This window comes from Culex quinquefasciatus, chromosome 2, assembly GCF_015732765.1.
Source record: "Culex quinquefasciatus strain JHB chromosome 2, VPISU_Cqui_1.0_pri_paternal, whole genome shotgun sequence".
NCBI lineage: Eukaryota > Metazoa > Arthropoda > Insecta > Diptera > Culicidae > Culex > Culex quinquefasciatus.
Genome location: NC_051862.1, coordinates 1487788 through 1508798, shown reverse-complemented (window position 1 = coordinate 1508798; position 21011 = coordinate 1487788). Strand labels below are relative to the sequence as shown.

General features: G+C 36.0%; 2 protein-coding genes across 10 annotated transcripts in view; one reads left to right on the top strand and one right to left on the bottom strand.

Annotated features, from left to right (window-relative positions):
- Positions 1-21011, bottom strand: part of LOC6037243 (probable cyclin-dependent serine/threonine-protein kinase DDB_G0292550) — a 173437-nt gene that overhangs the window by 55911 nt on the left and 96515 nt on the right. The gene's annotated exons all lie outside the window — the stretch shown is intronic.
- Positions 1-21011, top strand: part of LOC6037241 (neuroglobin) — a 128824-nt gene that overhangs the window by 61171 nt on the left and 46642 nt on the right. The window contains exons 2-3 of one of the 9 annotated variants that reach the window (XM_038258251.1): positions 1051-1330; positions 10187-11202. In XM_038258251.1, coding sequence (XP_038114179.1) covers positions 11003-11202 — 200 coding nt within the window. In that variant the 5' untranslated portion in view covers positions 1051-1330; positions 10187-11002. The other 8 variants (XM_038258250.1, XM_038258249.1, XM_038258247.1 and 5 more) reach the window with 8 other exon arrangements.

Here is a 21011-nt window from a genome sequence, read left to right as displayed (position 1 = left end):
TTGTTAAATTTTATAAAAATAGGAATTTTATAAAAAAAATAAACTTTTATATTTAAACAAACAATGTTTGCCACGGCCTAAAGTCATGATTCGAAATGAATTGTCACTTTTGATATATTGTTTGTATGGTGTCGAGAGAAAATGTGTTGTGTTTTTGTTTTATTTTTTGTATTATTCATTTAAAACAATATTATCGAAGATATCAAATCAAAGTCTCTTTCTCAAGATTTTAAATGTTCAAGTGTTATTTATCTATTATTTTTTTAATTTATAAAACTAAATATTTATCCATATTTTAATTCTAATTGATATACAAATATTTCATTCACAAATCTCATTGATAAATTTTCACACGTTTGGACATGAGTAAAACAAATAAATTTTTTGGAAAAAAAACATTTAATATTTTTGGAAATATGTAATAAGAACGTTTATTTTACTTATATGTAAAGTACTGCTCAACATGCAGAAAATGCATATGGGACATTTATGCGAACATGGGCAGTGCATATATGTAGCAAAAATATAACTATTTCAAAAAACTTTATCAAACAAAACTTTTGGGATGTTTTTTAATCTCTGTCCGAAAGTTTGCTGAATAATTACTGGAATTAGAAAAAAGTCGTATGTATGAGTCTAGTCTGAAAATTTTAGCTCATTTGGTTATGGTTACCGGTTCCACATGTCTATACAAAAATATTCGTTTTTGTATGGAGCGTGGACAATCGCCTTCCTCCACATTTTAAAAGACTAAGACAGCTTAACAAGTACCGTCATCAGCGGTGACATTGGGTCATAAAAAAAAAACAGAAATGTGTATGACCCAACCTCACACCAAGAGCCGATGTCACCCCTGATGACGGTATGTAAAAGAGATATTTTAAGAGCTGTGATCATATGGATGGAATTGTTAAACTCCAACGGAAATAAAAATAAAACATTCCCATCATCGCTCACCAAAAATCTTTCACACAGCAATTAATTTCCCCAAATCTCCACAATTCCTCAGCGAATAATTTACGACCACGTTTACCCTTTTTATATTTTCAGTTTCCCAACGCCAAAACAAAACACCAGACATATTGCTGTCCAAAAGTTTGACCACCTGTTCAGCTCAATCCTCCCACCATGCGTCTCCATCGCACACTCAGCATGCCATGACTGATGGATGAAGCTGCCGCTGCACCGCGCCAACTTGGATTACAAACAGAGCGACATAACTTCTTGCGGTTCAAGAGCACGCTTTTCCAACCACCACCCACAATCCGCCTGCTCGGATCCCCCAACGTTATTTTTTTTTTCCTGTTGATGATGACGATGATGACGACTAGTAGGTTCATAACACAGCAGGTTGTGGACGTTTATTACGTTCTCTCTTCGCACAGCAGCAGGCCAACCAACCGTCCGTGGTGACGGGCAGGTGTTCACCCGGTGAGTGAGCGATTCGTGAGTGGGGGCGATCAGGTGCGCTTGCGCACAGAGAGTGAGAGCGCGTTCCGTGCCGATTCGTGGCCAACTGCGATCCTCCACCGGTCAGGACGAGTTAGTATCGGATGAACGCCGAACGCGGCCACAGCGGAGACACTCGGGCGAATCGGGACAACCGCGGAGTACGGAGTAGCAGCAGCAGCGCAGCACTGGCCAACTGCGATTGCCAGCGAGTGTGAGGTGTGAAGGAAACTGGAGTGGAAAACTCACAGTTGGAGCAGTGAGTGTGAGTGCGGGGGGGTCACTTGCAATATTTTTCCGTTCGATTTGCGCTCCCTTGGCGGCAGAATAGTGTCGCGAAAACCGGATCCGAAGAATTTTCGAGTGAAATTTTCAACGTTATGCAAAAGGGTGACGAAGGTGCAGAGGGAAATTAAGTTCGGAAAAATCAATTTCGAAAGGCATCACGCGCGCTCAACACAATCTATGAGTGTGTATACATAATCATCGTCGGACGCACACACACACAAAACCCCCCCTGGAGGAGGTGTATTGATAAGAGTGAGCTGAACTCTACAGTGAGCGAACCTATCGAAGAAAGCTTGCGAGGGAAAAGGGGAAAAGGGTTTTCGTCCGTCGAAATCGTTGTTTATCTCACGTACTGGCTGTTGAGATTCCCCGCACTTGCCTTTTCATCGAACTTGGCTTAAATTCTACCCAAACCTCAGAACCAGACACAATAGGGGGGAGGGATTCGTGCAGGCATCCATCCAAGCAGGCTGCTGCAGCAGCAGCAAGGATATTGAGAGTGGATTTCGACGAGGAGACAAAAGGCTCGCGCAAAGCCTACTACTTGGACAAAAGTGTGCCCAGGTGGAACGACGATGACGACGACGACAACGTGACACGGGGTCGCACTCGAGTCCGGTCTTATCAGTTGTCCTCGTTCGGTCGGAATCTGGTCTCACGGGAAAGCGGACCAGAGAAGATTTAAGAGCTGTGGCTCGTGAGAGGGATGAGTGTGGGTGTGCGTGATTTACGGTTTTTTCCTGGTTGGAGTCTCCGTGGAGGTGGTTCATCGAGGGGTGGATCGGGGGAGTGGAGTTTGGATTATGGGAGTTTTTTTAGAGTTTGTGATCTCGAATTGTCGAAATAGCTTGGCAAAAAATACATGGAAACGATGAAGGTTTGATCAATTTCGTCGAGTTTTCAACTGCTTGACCAAATTGGAAAAGGTCATTTTAAAATAAATTTGAAAAATGTTGAAGATTATTAACTTTTATAATGATCTACAATTGCGTAGTGAAAAATGTTACACAATTTTCTGAAAAAAATGATTCTTTACGCCAATAGGAATCCCCTACATGGTGTCGATCCAAATCCCAAAATAAAATTCCCTGACTTTTCCCTGACCTCTCCAGACCACCATTTTTTTTATTTTCTATGTTTTACTAACATAATGTTTGGAGCGTTTTTATGGTTTCATGCATTTTTCTTTTTGAATATTGAAAATTCATGATATTTGAAAACTTCAATGACTATTTTATTTTATTTTTTTTCTAACGATGGATTCTGCAAAAACTTAAAAACTTTTTTTTTTATTTTGTCATTTTTTTTTTTCTTATCGAAGATCCAAAATGAGCAACCATAAAAATGTCCTATGTTTTATTATTTGGTGATGTCATTTTAAATGTTGCCCTTTACCAAAAATCTAGAGTTTTTTTAATAGGTCTTATAAAAATAGAAAACACAATAGCTTATAGGACCTTTTTAAAAAACAACTCTAGAAATAATTAATAATTGTTGCAATTTCAAATTGCGATTAGTTGATTTTACTTCATTTCCCAAAGGAAATTTAAAGTTAAAAAAAATCAATTGAAAATTTTAATTAAAGTAAGAAGTTATGTTTAATTTTAAAATTGTTGCCTTTTGCCGAATTTTTAAACGAATTAGGCCGATGCTATTTTTGATTGTGTTTCTATTAAAAAAAAAACTAATGGTTTTGGAGACAAAAACTCGAAATAAATATGTTATTTTGCAGAACCTTGAGAAAGATTAAAAAATCTGAAAAACAAGTACATGTTTACGGTTTTAAAAAAAGATCTAGGTCTTTTTCAACAATGTTTGTATTTAAAGTAAACGGTTTTCTGGTTATTTGAAGATAACATCTTCTTAGATAATTATACAAAATAAAATTTTTGCTATAAAATTAAAAAAAAAAGTTTTCTGCCTTGACCAGAGCCTACAGACGATCATTCATACGATCAATACATTTATTTAAAATAAAAACAAATAAAAGCTCGAGCTTTTCAAAAAGTCATTATTTATCAAACTTAGACATTTGGGTGTTTTGGAATAGATTACAAATTTAAGCTCGATCTGACCACGGGAACTCCTCCTTGTATGCCCTTGAATGTTGTTTAGGAAAAATATGTAAAATGTAGTTGTTCAATCCCTATGAAATCTCAGATGCTGGATCTTAATTTAAGTTGAAACAACTTTCCGAAGAGACCATAATTTATAAATTCTTGAACTCTTAGTCGGCTCTGTACTCGCGTGTGCACTAGACGTGCTTTGTGCTCTGCGATCGAAACTTCGCTATTGTGCTCCAAACAATCGCTTTGTGGCAGGCTCTACCATGAGTTCTGTCCGCAAAAAAACGCTGGTCGTGGACTTCAGCGTCCTCCCCGAACGCCCCAAGCTGAACGCAGTGCAGTGGTTTGTGGAAAGAAGTATGGGATTAAATCCCACCGACCTTCGAAGCATCCAGCTGCACAACATTCGCCATTGCGTGCTGATTGAGATGGCGGACCCAGCAGCCGCCGTCAAAACAGCAGCGGAGCATCATCTCAAGCACGCCTTCCGGATCAGCCCGACGAAGAAGATCGCGATTCCGATATACGTCGACGATGACACCGTCGACGTTCGGATCCACGATCTCCCGCCGGACATGTCCAACATGCAGATCGCCGAAGCCATGCTGCAATACGGCGAGGTGCTGACGATACGGAACGAGGTGTGGAGAGACATTTTCGCCGGCCTGCCCAATGGTGTGCGGGTGATTAAAATGAAGCTCACCAAGCCCGTCCCGTCGTTTGTAACTATCTGCGGACTTAGCAGTCTAGCCACACACACGGGGCAGATTCTCACCTGCCGACGCTGCGGTTCTCAACGCCACGTGGCCAAAAGCTGCTCAGAGGCAGCCAAAAAAAACTCGTCCAGAAAACCAAAACAAACGCCTCCTGCCCCTGTTTTGCCTCCAGCCGATCCAGCAACAGCAAAATCCCAAGTCATTGTTCCTCATACTCACGAGGACAATGGCAAGGACGTATTTACTACTGTTGTGAAGAAAGGCAAACCCAAGAGGCAGTTGGAAGAAAAGAACGCTCCCGAAGAAAAAAGATCGTGCTGTGACGACGACGACGACGACAACCTACTAGCTACACATGATAATGACCACCGCAACGACAATAGACAGCAAATTGAATCGTCGAAACAACCAACACCGAAACGAAGACTATGGGAGCCAACTGGTTGACGTAGGACTACGCTAAACTAATTTTTTTTTGTAAAATTTTGAATTTCAAAACTTGGCCAAATTATGGAAACAAAAGGCCAGTACGTTTAATAAAAAAAAAAAAATTCTTGAACTCTCAAATTCCTCCATTCAGGGTTGTTACGGAGAAAGCGAAAAAAAAATCCGCGCCACCCCAATCCGCGCAAAATCCTCGTCATTTTAAGAAAAATAATTTTGCGACAAACATACAAAAGAGTTTCATAATAAATTCAATTTTGTAATCTCAGAAGGCAGAATCAAGAAACGCTGAAAATACCAAAATATAACTAGAGGGAAAGGCAAAACAAACATTTGGGCAAAAAATAAAATAAAAAATTTCAACATTTAGAAATTAAGATCTAAAAACTGAATCAAAAAATAAAGAAAAATAATAAAATTTCAAAATTGTAATAAATATCCTAATAAATCCTCGATCTTGAGATTTTAAATTTAAGATACAGTTCATACTCGATGATCTTACCAAAGCGTCACTTAGAAAAATCGAAGCAAATTTTCCTACATCTTCTTCTCAAAATTTCTCTAACCGAAAAAATAACTCCAAAAATACTTCAAATTTTATCAAGTTTTCTAAGATGGTAACAAGAATGGCAGCATTCAAGAATTTAAGAATTTAAGAATTTAAGAATTTAAGAATTTAAGAATTTAAGAATTTAAGAATTTAAGAATTTAAGAATTTAAGAATTTAAGAATTTAAGAATTTAAGAATTTAAGAATTTAAGAATTTAAGAATTTAAGAATTTAAGAATTTAAGAATTTAAGAATTTAAGAATTTAAGAATTTAAGAATTTAAGAATTTAAGAATTTAAGAATTTAAGAATTTAAGAATTTAAGAATTTAAGAATTTAAGAATTTAAGAATTTAAGAATTTAAGAATTTAAGAATTTAATAATTTAAGAATTTAAGAATTTAAGAATTTAAGAATTTAAGAATTTAAGAATTTAAGAATTTAAGAATTTAAGAATTTAAGAATTTAAGAATTTAAGAATTTAAGAATTTAAGAATTTAAGAATTTAAGAATTTAAGAATTTAAGAATTTAAGAATTTAAGAATTTAAGAATTTAAGAATTTAAGAATTTAAGAATTTAAAAATTTAAGAATTTAAGAATTTAAGAATTTAAGAATTTGAAAAAATAAGAAATCAACAATTCCAAAATATCAGAAATTCAGAATTTTCAAAATTTAGAATCTTTATTAGAGTTTAACAAAAATGACTTTTTGGCGGGCATTCAGGGGTTTGTTCCGGTGGGCATACTGAGCCCAAATCCCAAATATGAGCTTGATTGGACGTAACAGGAGCTGGCGCTCCGCCCTTCAATTTTAAATGGGATTTAACCCATAAAACAAGATTTTTTTCAAATATGTCACTTTTTGAGGCATTTTGACCACTAAAGTGTTTATTTTCAACATCACTGGCGTGTAAGCCAGATCCTTGCGCATCTTTTGGTATATGTAACATTGACCTTCAAAGTTTAGCATTTTTTTCGAAAAATTGGTCCCAGAAAAATCAAATGGCGTCTTGGGCGTCGCGAGGTGCGACGCATATCTTTTTAGCCGGGGACGATTTTTCGAAAAATTGCCAAACTTTGAAGGTCTGTACCGAGCTCCAGGATGCTCCAAACTTCAATGTTACATATACCAAAAGATGCGCAAGGATCTGGCCTACACGCAATGTGGCAAATTTTGGCCGGGAATACATTCAAATAAATCATCAAGGGCGAATTTTCAAAAAGAAATGAAATTTTGTAGTAATATTTTTAAGATCATCGAAATTCCCTGACCCAGCTTAAAATTCCCTGACTTTCCCTGACTTTTCCAGGTCAAATAAAATTCCCTGACAATTCCAGGTTTTCCCTGACTTTTCCAGAAATCGACACCATGCCCTAGTCCTGCGAACATTAGTCGAATAGAGCCGTTGAACTCTGAGAGTTAGTAAGACTATCTTTTTTCGAATATTCCGGTGAAATGTAAATTGTTGTGAATTGAGCTAATATCATCATCATAAAAAAGGTAATATAAAACCTTCTAATTTCACACCGATAAAGTTTACAAAATTTTAACATCTTGATTTGCATAAATTTGAACAAGTTTCAAATACATGCCTTATTCACGGAGAAAAAAGAATTCCCAAAATCGTGAACAAGTGTTCATGAAATTGGGAACCACGAACAAAGTGTTCAAATCTTATGGTACGTTTTTGAAAAACGTACCATGAAATTTGAACACTTTGTTCGTGGTTCCCATTTTCATGAACGCTTGTTCACGATTTTCGGAACTCTTTTTTCTCCGTGTTTATCTAGATGTAACGATTTATTTTAACAACAAAATGAATGAATTCAATGTAATTTTTTTAGCAGAGAGTTTAATGGTTTCGTATAAAAATCTTTAAAAAAAACTTTTTAAAATATTACAACATTTCTTCACAAGATTCAAAAAAATACTATTTTTACGAAGTTTAATTTTAGAAAAATTAAATCAATTTTGTCATTTCTGTAATTTTTAATTTTTTTATCATTTATCATTTATCATTTTTATCATTTTTATCATTTTTATATTTTTTATCATTTTTATATTTTTTCACATTTTCAATTTTTTTTATCATTTTTATCAATTTTATCATTTTTATCATTTTTATCATTTTTATCCTTTTGATCATTTTTATCATTTTTATCATTTTTATCATTTTTATCATTTTATCATTTTTATCATTTTTATCATTTTTATCATTTTTATCATTTTTATCATTTTTATCATTTTTATCATTTTTATCCTTTTGATCATTTTTATCATTTGTATCATTTTTATCATTTTTAACATTTTTATCATTTTTATCATTTTCATCATTTTTATCATTTTTATCATTTTTTATCATTTTTATCGTTTTTATCATTTTTATCATTTTTATCATTTTTATCATTTTTATCATTTTTATCATTTTTATCATTTTTATCATTTTTATCATTTTTATCATTTTTATCATTTTTATCATTTTTATCATTTTTATCATTTTTATCATTTTTATCATTTTTATCATTTTTATCATTTTTATCATTTTTATCATTTTTATCATTTTTATCATTTTTATCATTTTTATCATTTTTATCATTTTTATCATTTTTATCATTTTTATCATTTTTATCATTTTTATCATTTTTATCATTTTTATCGATTTTATCAATTTTATCATTTTTATCATTTTTATAATTTTTATCAATTTAATCAATTTCATCAATTTTATCAATTTTATCAATTTTGTAAATTTTATAAATTTTATCAATTTTATAAATTTTATTAATTTTATCAATTTTATCAATTTTATCAATTTTATCAATTTTATCAATTTTATCAATTTTATCAATTTTATCAATTTTATCAATTTTATCAATTTTATCAATTTTATCAATTTTATCAATTTTATCAATTTTATCAATTTTATCAATTTTATCAATTTTATCAATTTTATCAATTTTATCAATTTTATCAATTTTATCAATTTTATCAATTTTATCAATTTTATCAATTTTATCAATTTTATCAATTTTATCAATTTTATCAATTTTATCAATTTTATCAATTTTATCAATTTTATCAATTTTATCAATTTTATCAATTTTATCAATTTTATCAATTTTATCTATCATATCAATTTTATCTATTTTATCAATTTGATAAATTTGATTAATTTTATCAATTTTATCATTTTTTTTTGAAATCTGGTCATTATGGTCATTTTGGTCATTTGCCATTTTTCGTCAGTTTTTTTTCATTGCTGTAATTTTGGTTTTTTGTCATTTTTCGAGTTTTTTTTAAAGGTCCAATAAACCAAATTTCTAGTTTTCGCTTTTTGGGTGTTTTTGAATCCGCCTCGAAGCAGGGTTATTAAAAACACCCTAAAAGCAATAACTGGAAATTTGGTTTATTGGACTTTTAAAAAAACAGATTTGTGTCATTTTTGCTATGTTGGGTATATTGGTTATTTTTGTGTCGATGTGGTCATTTTGGACGATTTGGTGATTTAGATCATTTTTGTCGTCTTGGTTAGTTTTGTCATTTTGGTTATTTTGGTAAATTTGATAATTTTGGACGTTTTGGTAATTTTTATGATTTTTGTCATTTTAGTAATTTTTGTCATTTTGATTATATTTTTTTTTATTTTTTGTCATTTTGTTCATATTGTCATTTTGGTCATTTTCGATCATTTTTGATTTTTTTTTTCATTTTATTCATTTTTTTTTTTTTTGATAATTTTGGTGATTTGGAATTTTTGTAATTTTGGTAAATTTGGTAATTTTGGACGTTTTGGTAATTTTGTACGTTTTGGTAATTTTGAAGATTTTTGTCATTTTGGTAATTTTTGTCATTTTGATCATTTTTTTCTTTTTTTGTCGTTTTTTTCATTTCGTCATTTTGGTCATTTTCGATCATTTTTGTTTTTTTTTTTTCATTTTGATTTTAAATTCAGTATCATTGAACAAAAATGATAAGTTTGATTTTGTTGTCCTTTAATGTATAAAGTTTCGTGTCTCAGAACCAAATTATTTATTTCTTGAGGATTTTTTTTCACCAATTGGTCAACGATATTTAGACTTTATAAATCTAAATAATCGGAAAGCAGAATATTGTGAACATTGGTATGATTCATGTTACTCGAAAAAAATAATGTTAAAACATGCAAAAACTAAAACTCTCTGAAATATTTGTAAAAATAAGTAAGAATTTAGCGACTCTGACTTCATCTCCAACTAAACACAGTTAAAATAACAAAATAAAAATATGTTAAATAATTTCAGGATTCCTTGAATTTATTTTTCTGCACGGTTTTCTAGACGATTTTCTAGCATCGAATGTTGAAAATCCCACTCTTGCGTAAAAGCTCTATAAATCTAGTGCTTGAGAAACTTGACTGCCATAAATCTGAAGAATTTTCCCCCATTTTTCCACACACACCGATCATGGCACACTAAGCCAACAAACCGCGGCGGCACAAACCACCTCCAAACCAACCAGCAGGGCCTACTCCGATTCCGGGTGAACCACAGCCGACGAGACTTTAATCGACACACACACACACACGCACTCATCTCACCTGAAATCCCCGAAAAAAATCTGAGAATGAGCGCCGAAGAATGTATCCCATGAGTGCTGCTGGTTGTTTGGTCTTGGCTGAGGGATTTTCATTCATAGTTTCAGGCAGGCTGAACTGAACTGACAACACAGCGGCGGTGGCAGTTAATCAATTTTTAAAGAGTCCCACACCAACGCAAAACGCACCAGCTGGCTGGCTCAAGCTTTTTCACGACGAAGAAGAGAGTGAGTGAGTGAGAGCGAGGAAGTGCGAGGGAGAGTGGATCAAGAAAAGTGCACGGGGAAAACCAACAGCCGTTTGGTCCCGGGTTTTCCCAGCAAATCCAGAAAACGCGAAGCAGGAAAAAGCAGTGCACACACGCGTGAGAGGAAGAGGATCCAAGTGAGCGGTGAGCTCGATGAGGACGAGCAGTGAGACAATCAGCTGCTCACGCGCCAATCGGAGAAGCCTACTACGACGACGACTACTGTGGGGGCTGTTTGTTTTCGGTGAGGTCGTTGTTGCTGACTGCCTGGTGGATAGCGCCTACTGCGACGGCGAATGTGTGTGTATGTAAAGTGTTATTTCCAATTACGGCAAGTGTGCAGCAGCGAGTTCTAAAGTGAGGTGCTTTAATTAGTGAGCTCGGTGAGGCCTTGGACCGGGGAAAAAGCGTTACCCTTGGTCCTTGGATCCGCTTCATCCGAAAGCAAGCAAGCAGAGCAAGTGGCAGAGATGTTACCACAAGGAAGGTAGTTTGTGATGGAATTCAAGGGTTGAGGAAGTGCAGACGACGACGACGAGGTGAAACTAATCGATTATATCGGCAGAAGAAGAAAGGTGGGAAGAAAAGCAAACACAAACAGCCGAGCACAAACAAGAAAAACAAGCAAACAAGGAGCAGTAGCAGGTGAAGAAGGAGCAGCGTCGACACCATGGGTTGTGAGCTAACGAAATTAGCCAGTAGTAATGGGGGTGGCTCCAAAGGTAACAATGTCCCAAGTCTGGACGCCTGCGGACCACCTCCAACGGACAGCCGGTTACCGCTCACTGCCAAACAGAAGTACACGATGGTGGCCTCGTGGAAGGGCATCAGCCGAGCGATGGAGACCACCGGGATTGACATGTTTATCAAGTGAGTACCGACGAAAATCGCCAAAAATAGCCACTCGAAACGACCTCCTCCCAGCCCCCTTTCCTCATCCAAGCAAACCAAGAGCCAAAAACTTCTTTCATCGATCACGTAACCACACAGCGAGGAGAGTAGAGTAGGCCATGCGTCCTTTTGCCCACACCCAACTCCAACTCCAACTCCACCCAACCCACAGCCTGCTAGGTATTTGTTGCATGTCAGAATCTCCGTTTTATTATCACTTCTTGTGGCGAAACAAATTCCTCGGGGAGCTTCTTCGTCGTCATATTCGCTTTGTCTTGCTCTTTCGTCCCCAAAGACCACCCACTAGATTTAATCTTTGACAGAGACCAACTCGCCTCACTCCCGCTCCCTCAAGGAGCTGGCCAAAACGGACGGGCTGTCTTTTTTCAATCATTAAATTTTCAGGCCTTTGGGGTTTACCTTAGGGAATGGGGAGGTCTCTGTGCAAACACACTCACACGACCATACTAAGAGAGAAATTCAACGTTGCGATAAGCTGGGACCGATTGCGGATTCCAGTTTGGGTAGGTTTGGAATGGTTGGTGGCTATGAGGGTGCGTGAAATTGGGGTTTATTGCTAGTTTTGGAGAGATGCTAAGAATAAGTATTTGTTCATTTAGGTGCACCTTTAAGTGGTAGTTATTTGGTAAAAATCTGGAAGGGATTCTATGTGGTAAGTTTTATTACATTTTCACAAAATATGGTCTGATAAAATTACCTTTATTCAGTGTCCTCCAATTGGGTTCAAATTTGGCAAAACAGTACGGGTCTAATACGTTTTTATCAAAGCACCACGCGTATAGAGCAAAATGTATTGGACTCTAAAAATCCTACATTTTTGCTTTCCTCACTGAGGCTGCTTGCAAAATAAACTATCTGTAAAAACATCTTTATGTATAGGCGCTTCAGAATCAAAAGTTTTCTGAACACTGACTGAACCAATTTTAATCAAACCAGTTCCTCGGTTCAGCTTCCATACATCACTATTGAACTGTTTGAACTTCCAAAAAGTAGTTCTACATAAACATGTTTTCACATATATCCGGATGTTAGGCAAATGGCCAGAAATCGATTCAGATATCATCATTTTCTACATCGTTGGATTGGTAACTGAAAGTACTTTCCAATTAGGTTACATGATCTGGCAAACTTGTCTGAATTTATTACCACATAAGTGAAATTTTATCCCGGTCATACGGTAATAACAAAATTAATAATATTTCAATAACAAATCCCGTTAAAATAACAAAAAGTGTTATTATTATATCCTGAACTTCAACTTCAAGAAGAAAAAATAATTACAGTTTATGATAAAATAACAAGATTTTGTATTGAAGTGATATTATACTTAAAATGATTAATAACACGCTAATAAGAGGAAATGTTATACATTTCAAAAACTCTCCTAATAACAAGATTTGTTATTCATTTGGTATTCTGACATAGAAATAAAATTATCATAAATCGCACAAATGGAATAGTTTTTAAGTGTCCATAACACAATCTGTTATTATTTTTTCTTTTGTTAAATATGTTTAGATCTTTGCTATAATTTTGTCCAATTTTGTCGGGGTCATTATTTTGGTCATGAAATGGGGTCCTTAAGCTTAAAATAATCTGATAAAATTAACTTTTGAAAGTTGTTTTTTTTTTAAGTTTGTTATATTCTCTAAGGGAATTGATTTATTTATTGAGAATTTTTGAAGTGTAAATAACAAAAACTGTTATTATTTTCACATCTCAAAATTATATTACAATTCTATGACCATATGTTTGATGTTTTCCAATACAAATATTTTTTTCTCAAATAAATCATAAATAAAAAAAAAAACGTCATATTCGTAACACACAATTTTGATGAAGGTATCAATCGATCAGAAAATTCTTTCACAAGCCACAGATTTTCGAATATTCCCAAGCCATTTCAACCATGCCAACAATGTTCCATTCAAATATAAAAAGAAGATAAGTCGCTTTGCGAAACCCTTAAGAATCGCTCTCTTATATTTTTAAAGATGGAACTGAGCTTTTTTGTTAAATATACAAAACCTTTCATAGTCTATATTTTCACATCGTAGAATCGTAAAACCTAATATATTGCCCATTTTCTTTCTTCTCAAATCACCTTACCACTGCCACGTAAAATTGCATGACAAATAGCATCCACCGGGGCAATAAAGCGCAATTCAACAAACCAACTGCCAACAGTTTTTTTTATTGAAATTCCAACAAAGTACTCCGGCAGTCTTAGAAAGGATGAAGCAAAAAAAAATGCAAAGAAAACTGGAGAAAACTCAATCCATCTTAGCGGCAAACGATATCGTCTTATCAGAACATCGCTTTCATCCCGTTCCGAAAAAGGGCAAGTAATTGAAAAAAAGACGAAAAAGACGCCTGCTACGATCCCATTTGCAAAGAAGAAAGGTACCATCCCCGTGCGATGGCGCTGCCGGAAGCGACCAAGTTGGCCTACTTTTGCGGTTCTAGCCGCCGCCTGCCATGGCTACTTGGATATCATCAAGGGCGGAAATCGATGCTGCCTGCCTGCCTGTAAGCCTGCTCAATTTCACCGCCGCCGGTTGCTTTTGTTGAACCGCGCGCAATTTATCAATTTTGAAAAGTGTTTTTATTGCGGATCGTTTTCAATCAACAGCGGGAATTCCCTGAAGGGTGGGATAATTTACTGGGCGTCTCCTTTTTGGGAGTGGGGTGGGTTGTTGAAGTATCGTGCGCTTCCACAAAATTGTCTGCAAATTAGATTGTCGCAATTATGCTCAGCGTGTTGAACGAATTAATGGTCTGGTTTCCCCTTTTTACCCGCACACGGAGCGTTTATCCACCCTTGACAGCAATTAAAAGTCGACTTTATGCTGGAAACGTTATCTGCGTGTACTGCTGCTTGAAAGACCACAACCCCGTTTCCGGGAACAACGGTAGCAAGCCATGACTCGCGTTTGCAGGAAAGGCCTACTAGACCAAAATAACACATTCCCAGCAAATGTCGGTCGTTGCCATCAGGCCAACTTCCGTCGAAATCACACGCAATCGAATCGCTCGCTCGGTCCCGCGGGACAAATGGACACATTGCCAAGTGGGCTCGGCCTGGCCCGTTAAACGTGTTTATAGTTAATCAATTTTCTTTACGACAAGTGGGGAGCGCTCTTCCCGGGCGCCATTTTGTTTGCGGAATGTGTGTGTTGGCAAACGAGCTCCCCCAACCAACCTCCCCGCAAGAACCGGGCCAAAAGTTCGCAAATGTCAACGACGTCCCCCGGTTTTCCAGCCAAGGGCCATTTTGAGTTATGGTGCGTCCCCGTTTTAGTGTCTGTGCGCTGTCAAGATTGGCACCATTTTCCAAAAACTCGCCCGCGCGCTCCGGCATGGTCGTAGTGTGCTGGGTGTATTGATTTGATGTAAATTTTCGGCCTACTTGGTAATTTACGAGCCCTGGCCGGGTCGACGGCGATGCAAATATTATGATTCCTAGTAACACAGTATACGGCGGAGCAGAGTCGTAGCATGCTTGGATGGGTGTGTGTGTGTGTGCTGTGTTGATACGCGATTTTTCCAGTCTGCGTTTTCCAGCATAAATTTCTTGACTGCAGTGAAGAACCTGTCGTTGAAAATGCAGAGTGGGTCGTAGAATAACAATGACATGGGAGCAGTATGTGTTTGTGAATAAATGTGTGTGTGTGCGCTCGATTCTGGAAAGTCTTGCCAAAGTTGCCAAGTTGGCTGAAGCAGCAACGTTCGTCTTTCTTAAAGGCGTGTTTGAGTAAAGCACGTTTGTTTGGGCAAATTTTACGCGTCGGTGGTCACGTACTTTATGAGTTGAACATACAATAACAAAGTTGTCACCAGAAAATTATAAACGAAATTCGTGTTGCTCCTTGAAAGATGGCACAACGAAATTATTTTTCTAGCGAGAATATTTTTTTTTTTTGCAATTTGGCGTGAGTATAGCATTTTTTTTCAATTTGGACGTTCAGCTGAGAATACACAAATATTAAATATTAATTTTATCTAACACTATACTGTGCAATATTCATATCCATAAGAAACAAATATCTACAGGTAGGAAAATGATTATGGACTTTTCGGGAAATTGAAACACGGAAAAATATCTATTTTTTAATAATCTTTTTATCACAAAAACGCGATTTTGACAAACTTTACCCCCTTTACTATTATTTTCATTTAACACTAGAACGCCCAACGCATGTCCAACTTACCCAAGCCTCCCAAAAAAGTTGGAACGGTAACTTCAACTCGCTGGTTCTCGGGCATTACTCAACCAATCGGGACGATTTTTGTTTCCAGTGATTTTTAAGAATGTCCAGATGATCCTAAAATTTTGCAGAACTTGATTTGAACAAATCTGTAATTATTGCGACCAAAAACATCGTTCTGCCTCCGCGGAATTTTTTAACTAATTTGTTTTTACACAAAAAAAAATGGAACGATGTTTTTGATCGAAAAAAATACAGATTTGATCGAATTAAGTTCTGATAAATTCTAGGATCATCTAGTCATCCTAATATATCACTGTGGAAAGGATTTGTCTTGATTGGTTGGGTTATGCCTGAGAACCAGCAAGTTGAAGTTACCGTTCCAACTTTTTTGGAGCCTTGGGAGTATTATACATATGTCTGAAAAAATCGCGAAAATGGTTTATATGCCTACAGTGTCCTAAAAGCAAATAAATAGTAATCAAAAATAAATAATTTAAAAATGCTTGAAACAAACCTAGTTGTAAACCTTCGGACGAATGATTCACCAGACATTTTGTAGGTAAAAGACATATGCTAGAAAACTAGCTAAATGATTAAAAAAAATGTAAAAAATGTCCCAAAACTGGTATTTAACGCAAAGATAGGGCTTTGGCGCCTGCGACAAAGTTTCTGGAATTTGGTTGTCCTACAACTTGGCGAAGACGCCAAAGCTCCTTCTCGTAACTGTCAAAAGTTAGAAATTTCGTAGCCTGTTAAGATGAGTTTTTTTTTAATTAAAAACATTTCACCAAAAGTGGACCATGACAATGTTGAAACATTTTCTATAACATGCGTAGAAAAGTGCTTGAAGAACTTTTAATGAATTAAAAAATAAACTCTCAAAGTGTCAGGGTTTTCCCATTGAAGATAAGTTCGACTCGGAAAAAAAGATTCTTTGGATAATTTTAACTAGAATAATTTTCTCAATTACGATTTTTGAAAAAGAATTTAAATATTTCTTCTGATTAACAGGCTTTTTTCCACAGAACAAGTGTCTAAATTAAGGCTACCAACTCTTGCTGAGCAAAAATCAGTACACTTTGCCGATATGACACCATGGTACAGTAGTTGTTCGGTAACTGGGCTGAGAACGTAGACAAGTCACCGAATGTTGCTCGTTGAACAAAAAATAACAAGGGGACCACCGATGCATAATATTTTCCAGATGAAATATTTCAAATTTATGTACAATGCTTACTTTTCATATTTCTTTAATTGTAACTTGAAATTACAATTAAAGAATATGATTTTTGCATCCATTAACCCCTCGGTCATTTTGGTTTGTTTTGATTTTTTGACGTTTGTCTGCTTTTTACCGAACAACTGCTGTATAACAAAAACTGTCAAGGAATTATTTAGATAAATTAAATTAAATAAAATTGCAAATTACAAATATAAAACTGTGTCGTTTTTACAGCAAACAAATTTCACAAAATGCTATCAGAATGCTTATGATTTGCACGCTTAAAAGTATTTATAAAATAAACCGTGATTTGAATCAAATCATTACGGTCCTCGTTTTTTTGTAAAACGTTTAAAAGTTTACGAAATGTCAAGTTTGCTTGTACGAATAATATCGTTTTCAGTATTTTCACGAACACTTTTCCAGAGTTTTTTTTATTCAAAAGGTCCTATAACATGTGAAACACAACAGTTTATAGGACCTTAAAAAATTTCTATATTTGTTAATTTAAATGTTCTAAGAGTTTCAAAGTTGTAGAAAGCCTTTGGATCTTTTAATGGATAAATATAATTAGTAAGGAATGTCTAAAAGAACAATTCTAGAGTGTTTTTTTTAAAGGTCCTATTAACATATGAAAGAAAAAAAAAACAAGTTTGAATTGAGAAAAACCCGGAAATTTCTCCCTTTTTAAATCAAACTCACAGTTAAATTAAAATGTCTAAAAATCCGTATTATGCGTGAAATTCGCTTCAACAATTTTGGCCTGTTAAAAATCCGCGATGAGGGTCGAAAATCCGTATGGTAAGGAAAAAATCCGTACAATTGGTAGCCTTAGTCTAAATGAACATGGTATTTTTTGGCAACTTACCATACCAATATGGCAACAAACATTGATATTTTAATGAAAAAATCAAATTGACCCAAATGAACTTTGATGAAACTTAGAACTTATTATTTACTTAAACTAAACTTTTTATAGATTCTGCTAACACCTAAAACCTTAAATGTTACTAGAGTAGTGACATAGTCTCCCCAGTTTTACAAATAACAATTTCTAACGAAACTTTGGACATTGTGTGGCCTGCGCCATGCTTTGAAGAAAAAAAAATCTTGAAAATTCATTACCGTTTGAGTATTTAAAAAAATAAATTGAAAACCTGTCAAAGTCACACTTGTTAACGGTATCACAATTTGTTTTATAGTTTATTTCGTGAATTCATAACTCTTTTCTTTGCCAAGTTTCAAACTCCTTCCAATGTCAATAATTGCTGATAACGCCCCACCATCAAGTAGTGTTAAAAACTCACCCCCTTAAAACGCCCCCAAAGGACACCCCGAAAAGAACCCAATTAAGATCCCTAAACGATGTGTCTCGTCTCGGCTCAAATTTGTGCTCCAAAACCCCGGCGAGTGCGAGAGACGTACTTCTCCCGCGTGAATTATGGCCCCAGCGAGTTTGAAAGTTACGAGCAGCAGCCCGAGAGTGATCACCATCATCATCATCGAATAACAAGTATTTATCTCATCGCGACGACCCGTCTGCGATAAATCATGCCCAATTTTCAGCTGCCTTTCCCCACCCCCAACCGACTTTGTCCATCGCATTTTCCACTTTCTCCGGAGGAAAAATGAAACGAAGAAAGTTAGTGAGTCAGTCCCAGCAGTCCCCACGACACAAAGACACACTTCCTTTGCCCGATGGGATGGTGTGGTAGGCCATGATGAGAGCAAAACAAACACCTCGCTTACTGCGCGTCTGTATTTGTGCTGTCATCGTGCGTCTCCACCGTCGTCGTCGCCTACTTACACCGCTTTGTCAAGTTACATAATCGTTAAAGTGTCCGTCGTGTCGAGGGGAAGCATTTGGACGATTTGGCCGGAAATGGAAGTGTACACACGCGCAAGCAAAATATGGCCATTTATTATCTTCACGATCCTTCCCTCTCTCTCTCTCTTCCAAGTTTCCTGTCGGGAAAAATAAGGCAACGCTTCATTGACGCACGACGCGTCGCCTCCATTGTGGGCGTCCATCTGGAAATGAAAACACGGAAGTAAACAAACAGCTTGCTTTGTTCCCGAACCTCGCCCCACCTGTCACAGAACTCTCGTTTCATTCAGTGGCCTAGGGAAGGGGGCACAGTGGGGTAAAGAGGGTTTGTGCAATTGTGGACGTGTTTTGTTTATTTTTTTATTTCTCGAGAAGCGGAAAGTCCAAAACCGTCGCCGGTTGCCCTCCCGGAGGTAATCATAATAACACGTGATTCTAATTTTCCTAATGGGTGCCGGGGGGGCATTTATCGGGGAGTGCGCGGAAAGGACTTAATGGGGTGAGATGGCTACCTGTTGGTTTGAAGGGGAAGAGGCTTTGATGTTTTATATCAGGTACTTTTCGGCGGAACGCCGCACCGTGCGTGGGTTTTTGACAAATGGGTGAACGCAGTCAGCGGTGGCAGTAGGCCACGAGTTACGGTTGAGTGCGGAAACCTTTTTCCGGATTTATGGGGAGAGAAATGAGTACAACCACATTTCTAATAGGAGTACATGAGCATTTACAGCAAACCGGAATTGTGTTTCCTGATTGGGGTCCGCTACAGGATATAAATAGAATGTTTTGTTGCGGAATTAAAGAGAGAAAAAAAATCTACTGGAATCTACCGAAAAGAAATGTTCAGAAATGTTCAATATATTTAAAAAACGGGGCACTTCATTAAAAAAAATCTATAAAGCACTTTTCAATTGAAATTTCAATTTTAGATAAAAAATTAGGTCCTAAAAAAAATATGTGTAAAATTTTAATTTATTCCAAAAATCTCTTTTTATTAAATTATTACACGGCGGCGAAATTTTTGACTTTACTTTTCTATGGCTCAAAAGTTGCGGGTTTTTGTCCTCTTAAACATATTTAAAAATCTGGAACATCAAAAATTACGGATTTTGAGAAATGTAATAGAAACTTTATTGAAAAATCGAATTTTTTAAGTGTTCCTGTTACTTCTGAATTTCCCTCATCAAGATCAGAAAATGCCTTCAAAAGTTACAGATTTTCGAATATTTACGTACCATTGTTGTATGGACAGCTGCCAAAATTTAATGAAGACTTGTATGGATGAACCAATGACACAAAATGGCTTCTTAAGTCAAATAAAAATGGTCGAAATTGGCATAACTAGGAAAAAAATTAAAACGTCGGAAATGAAATCTGAAATTTGAGAGGGGCGCCAAACACAGAAAAAAAAATCAATTCTCGTAGTCGTGAATTAAATTCACGAATGAGAGAACCACGAAGGAATTTATTCATGAGTATGGCGTATTTGCACTATAAACGTGAATATAATCCTTCGTGGTTCTCGCATTCGTGAATTTAATTCACGATTTTGAGAATTGATTTTTTTTCCGTGAATGAATGCTTCGCCAAGGGCGCTTTAGACCCAGGTAATGGCTCTGTCAATAATAAATGTTCATAAACAAGCAGATTTCGAAGTCTCAAAAACTTTGGATAATAGAGACTCCAGAAAATCGGAAACACGCTGTACTCTCTCGCAAACTCCATCTTGCAGCAGTTAATCACCACAAATAGACTTCCGCTACCCGATGCCACTAGCGCTTGTCAAGTGCAGGATGCAAATCTTCCGCCCAGCTTTTGCCAATTTGCATCCAAAGCACAATAGCAACGACGCAACGAGGCGGTAAAGTAAAACCGGAAATGAATATGTTTTATTACCCCGGCTGATAATACCTGGAAGGGGGCGTGATTTTTCTTCGCGCTATCGAAGCAGGCCGGAGATTGAAAACCAATAAGGTGAAGCCGTTGATCATTTTCGAAGAAAATTGATCATCACTATAAAATATTCTGTATTAAATTCAATTTAACGAATTTCAGCACCAAAAGGAATCAGCATGTGCCCATTGTTGCCTTCTTGAAGCCACTGAAAGAATTTTTGATCTAAATCAAATGTGCTTCAAAATTTATATAATATTGTAGCACAGTCATTGACATCCTAGTTGGCAATCATTGATTAATGACGATTTCCTTAACTTTACAAGGAATGGGATTATCGTTACCAAAAGGAATCAGCTTGTGTAAGGCACTATTCTAAACAACTTGTTGAAGGAATTTTGTCAAAATATTGAAAGCGACGCAAAATTTATATCTTTGAACGAAAAATCATGACAATGATGGAAGTCTTCACGATAAGGTTGAGCGGAAAAGGCAACACGCAGCAAGTCATGACTCTAGCAGTTTTTTTTCGCTGGGATAGTTTCCAGCGATGACTTGGATTTAGATTTTAATCATAAAACTTGCAAAAACCAAGTCATTCTGTGAAATTCACTTG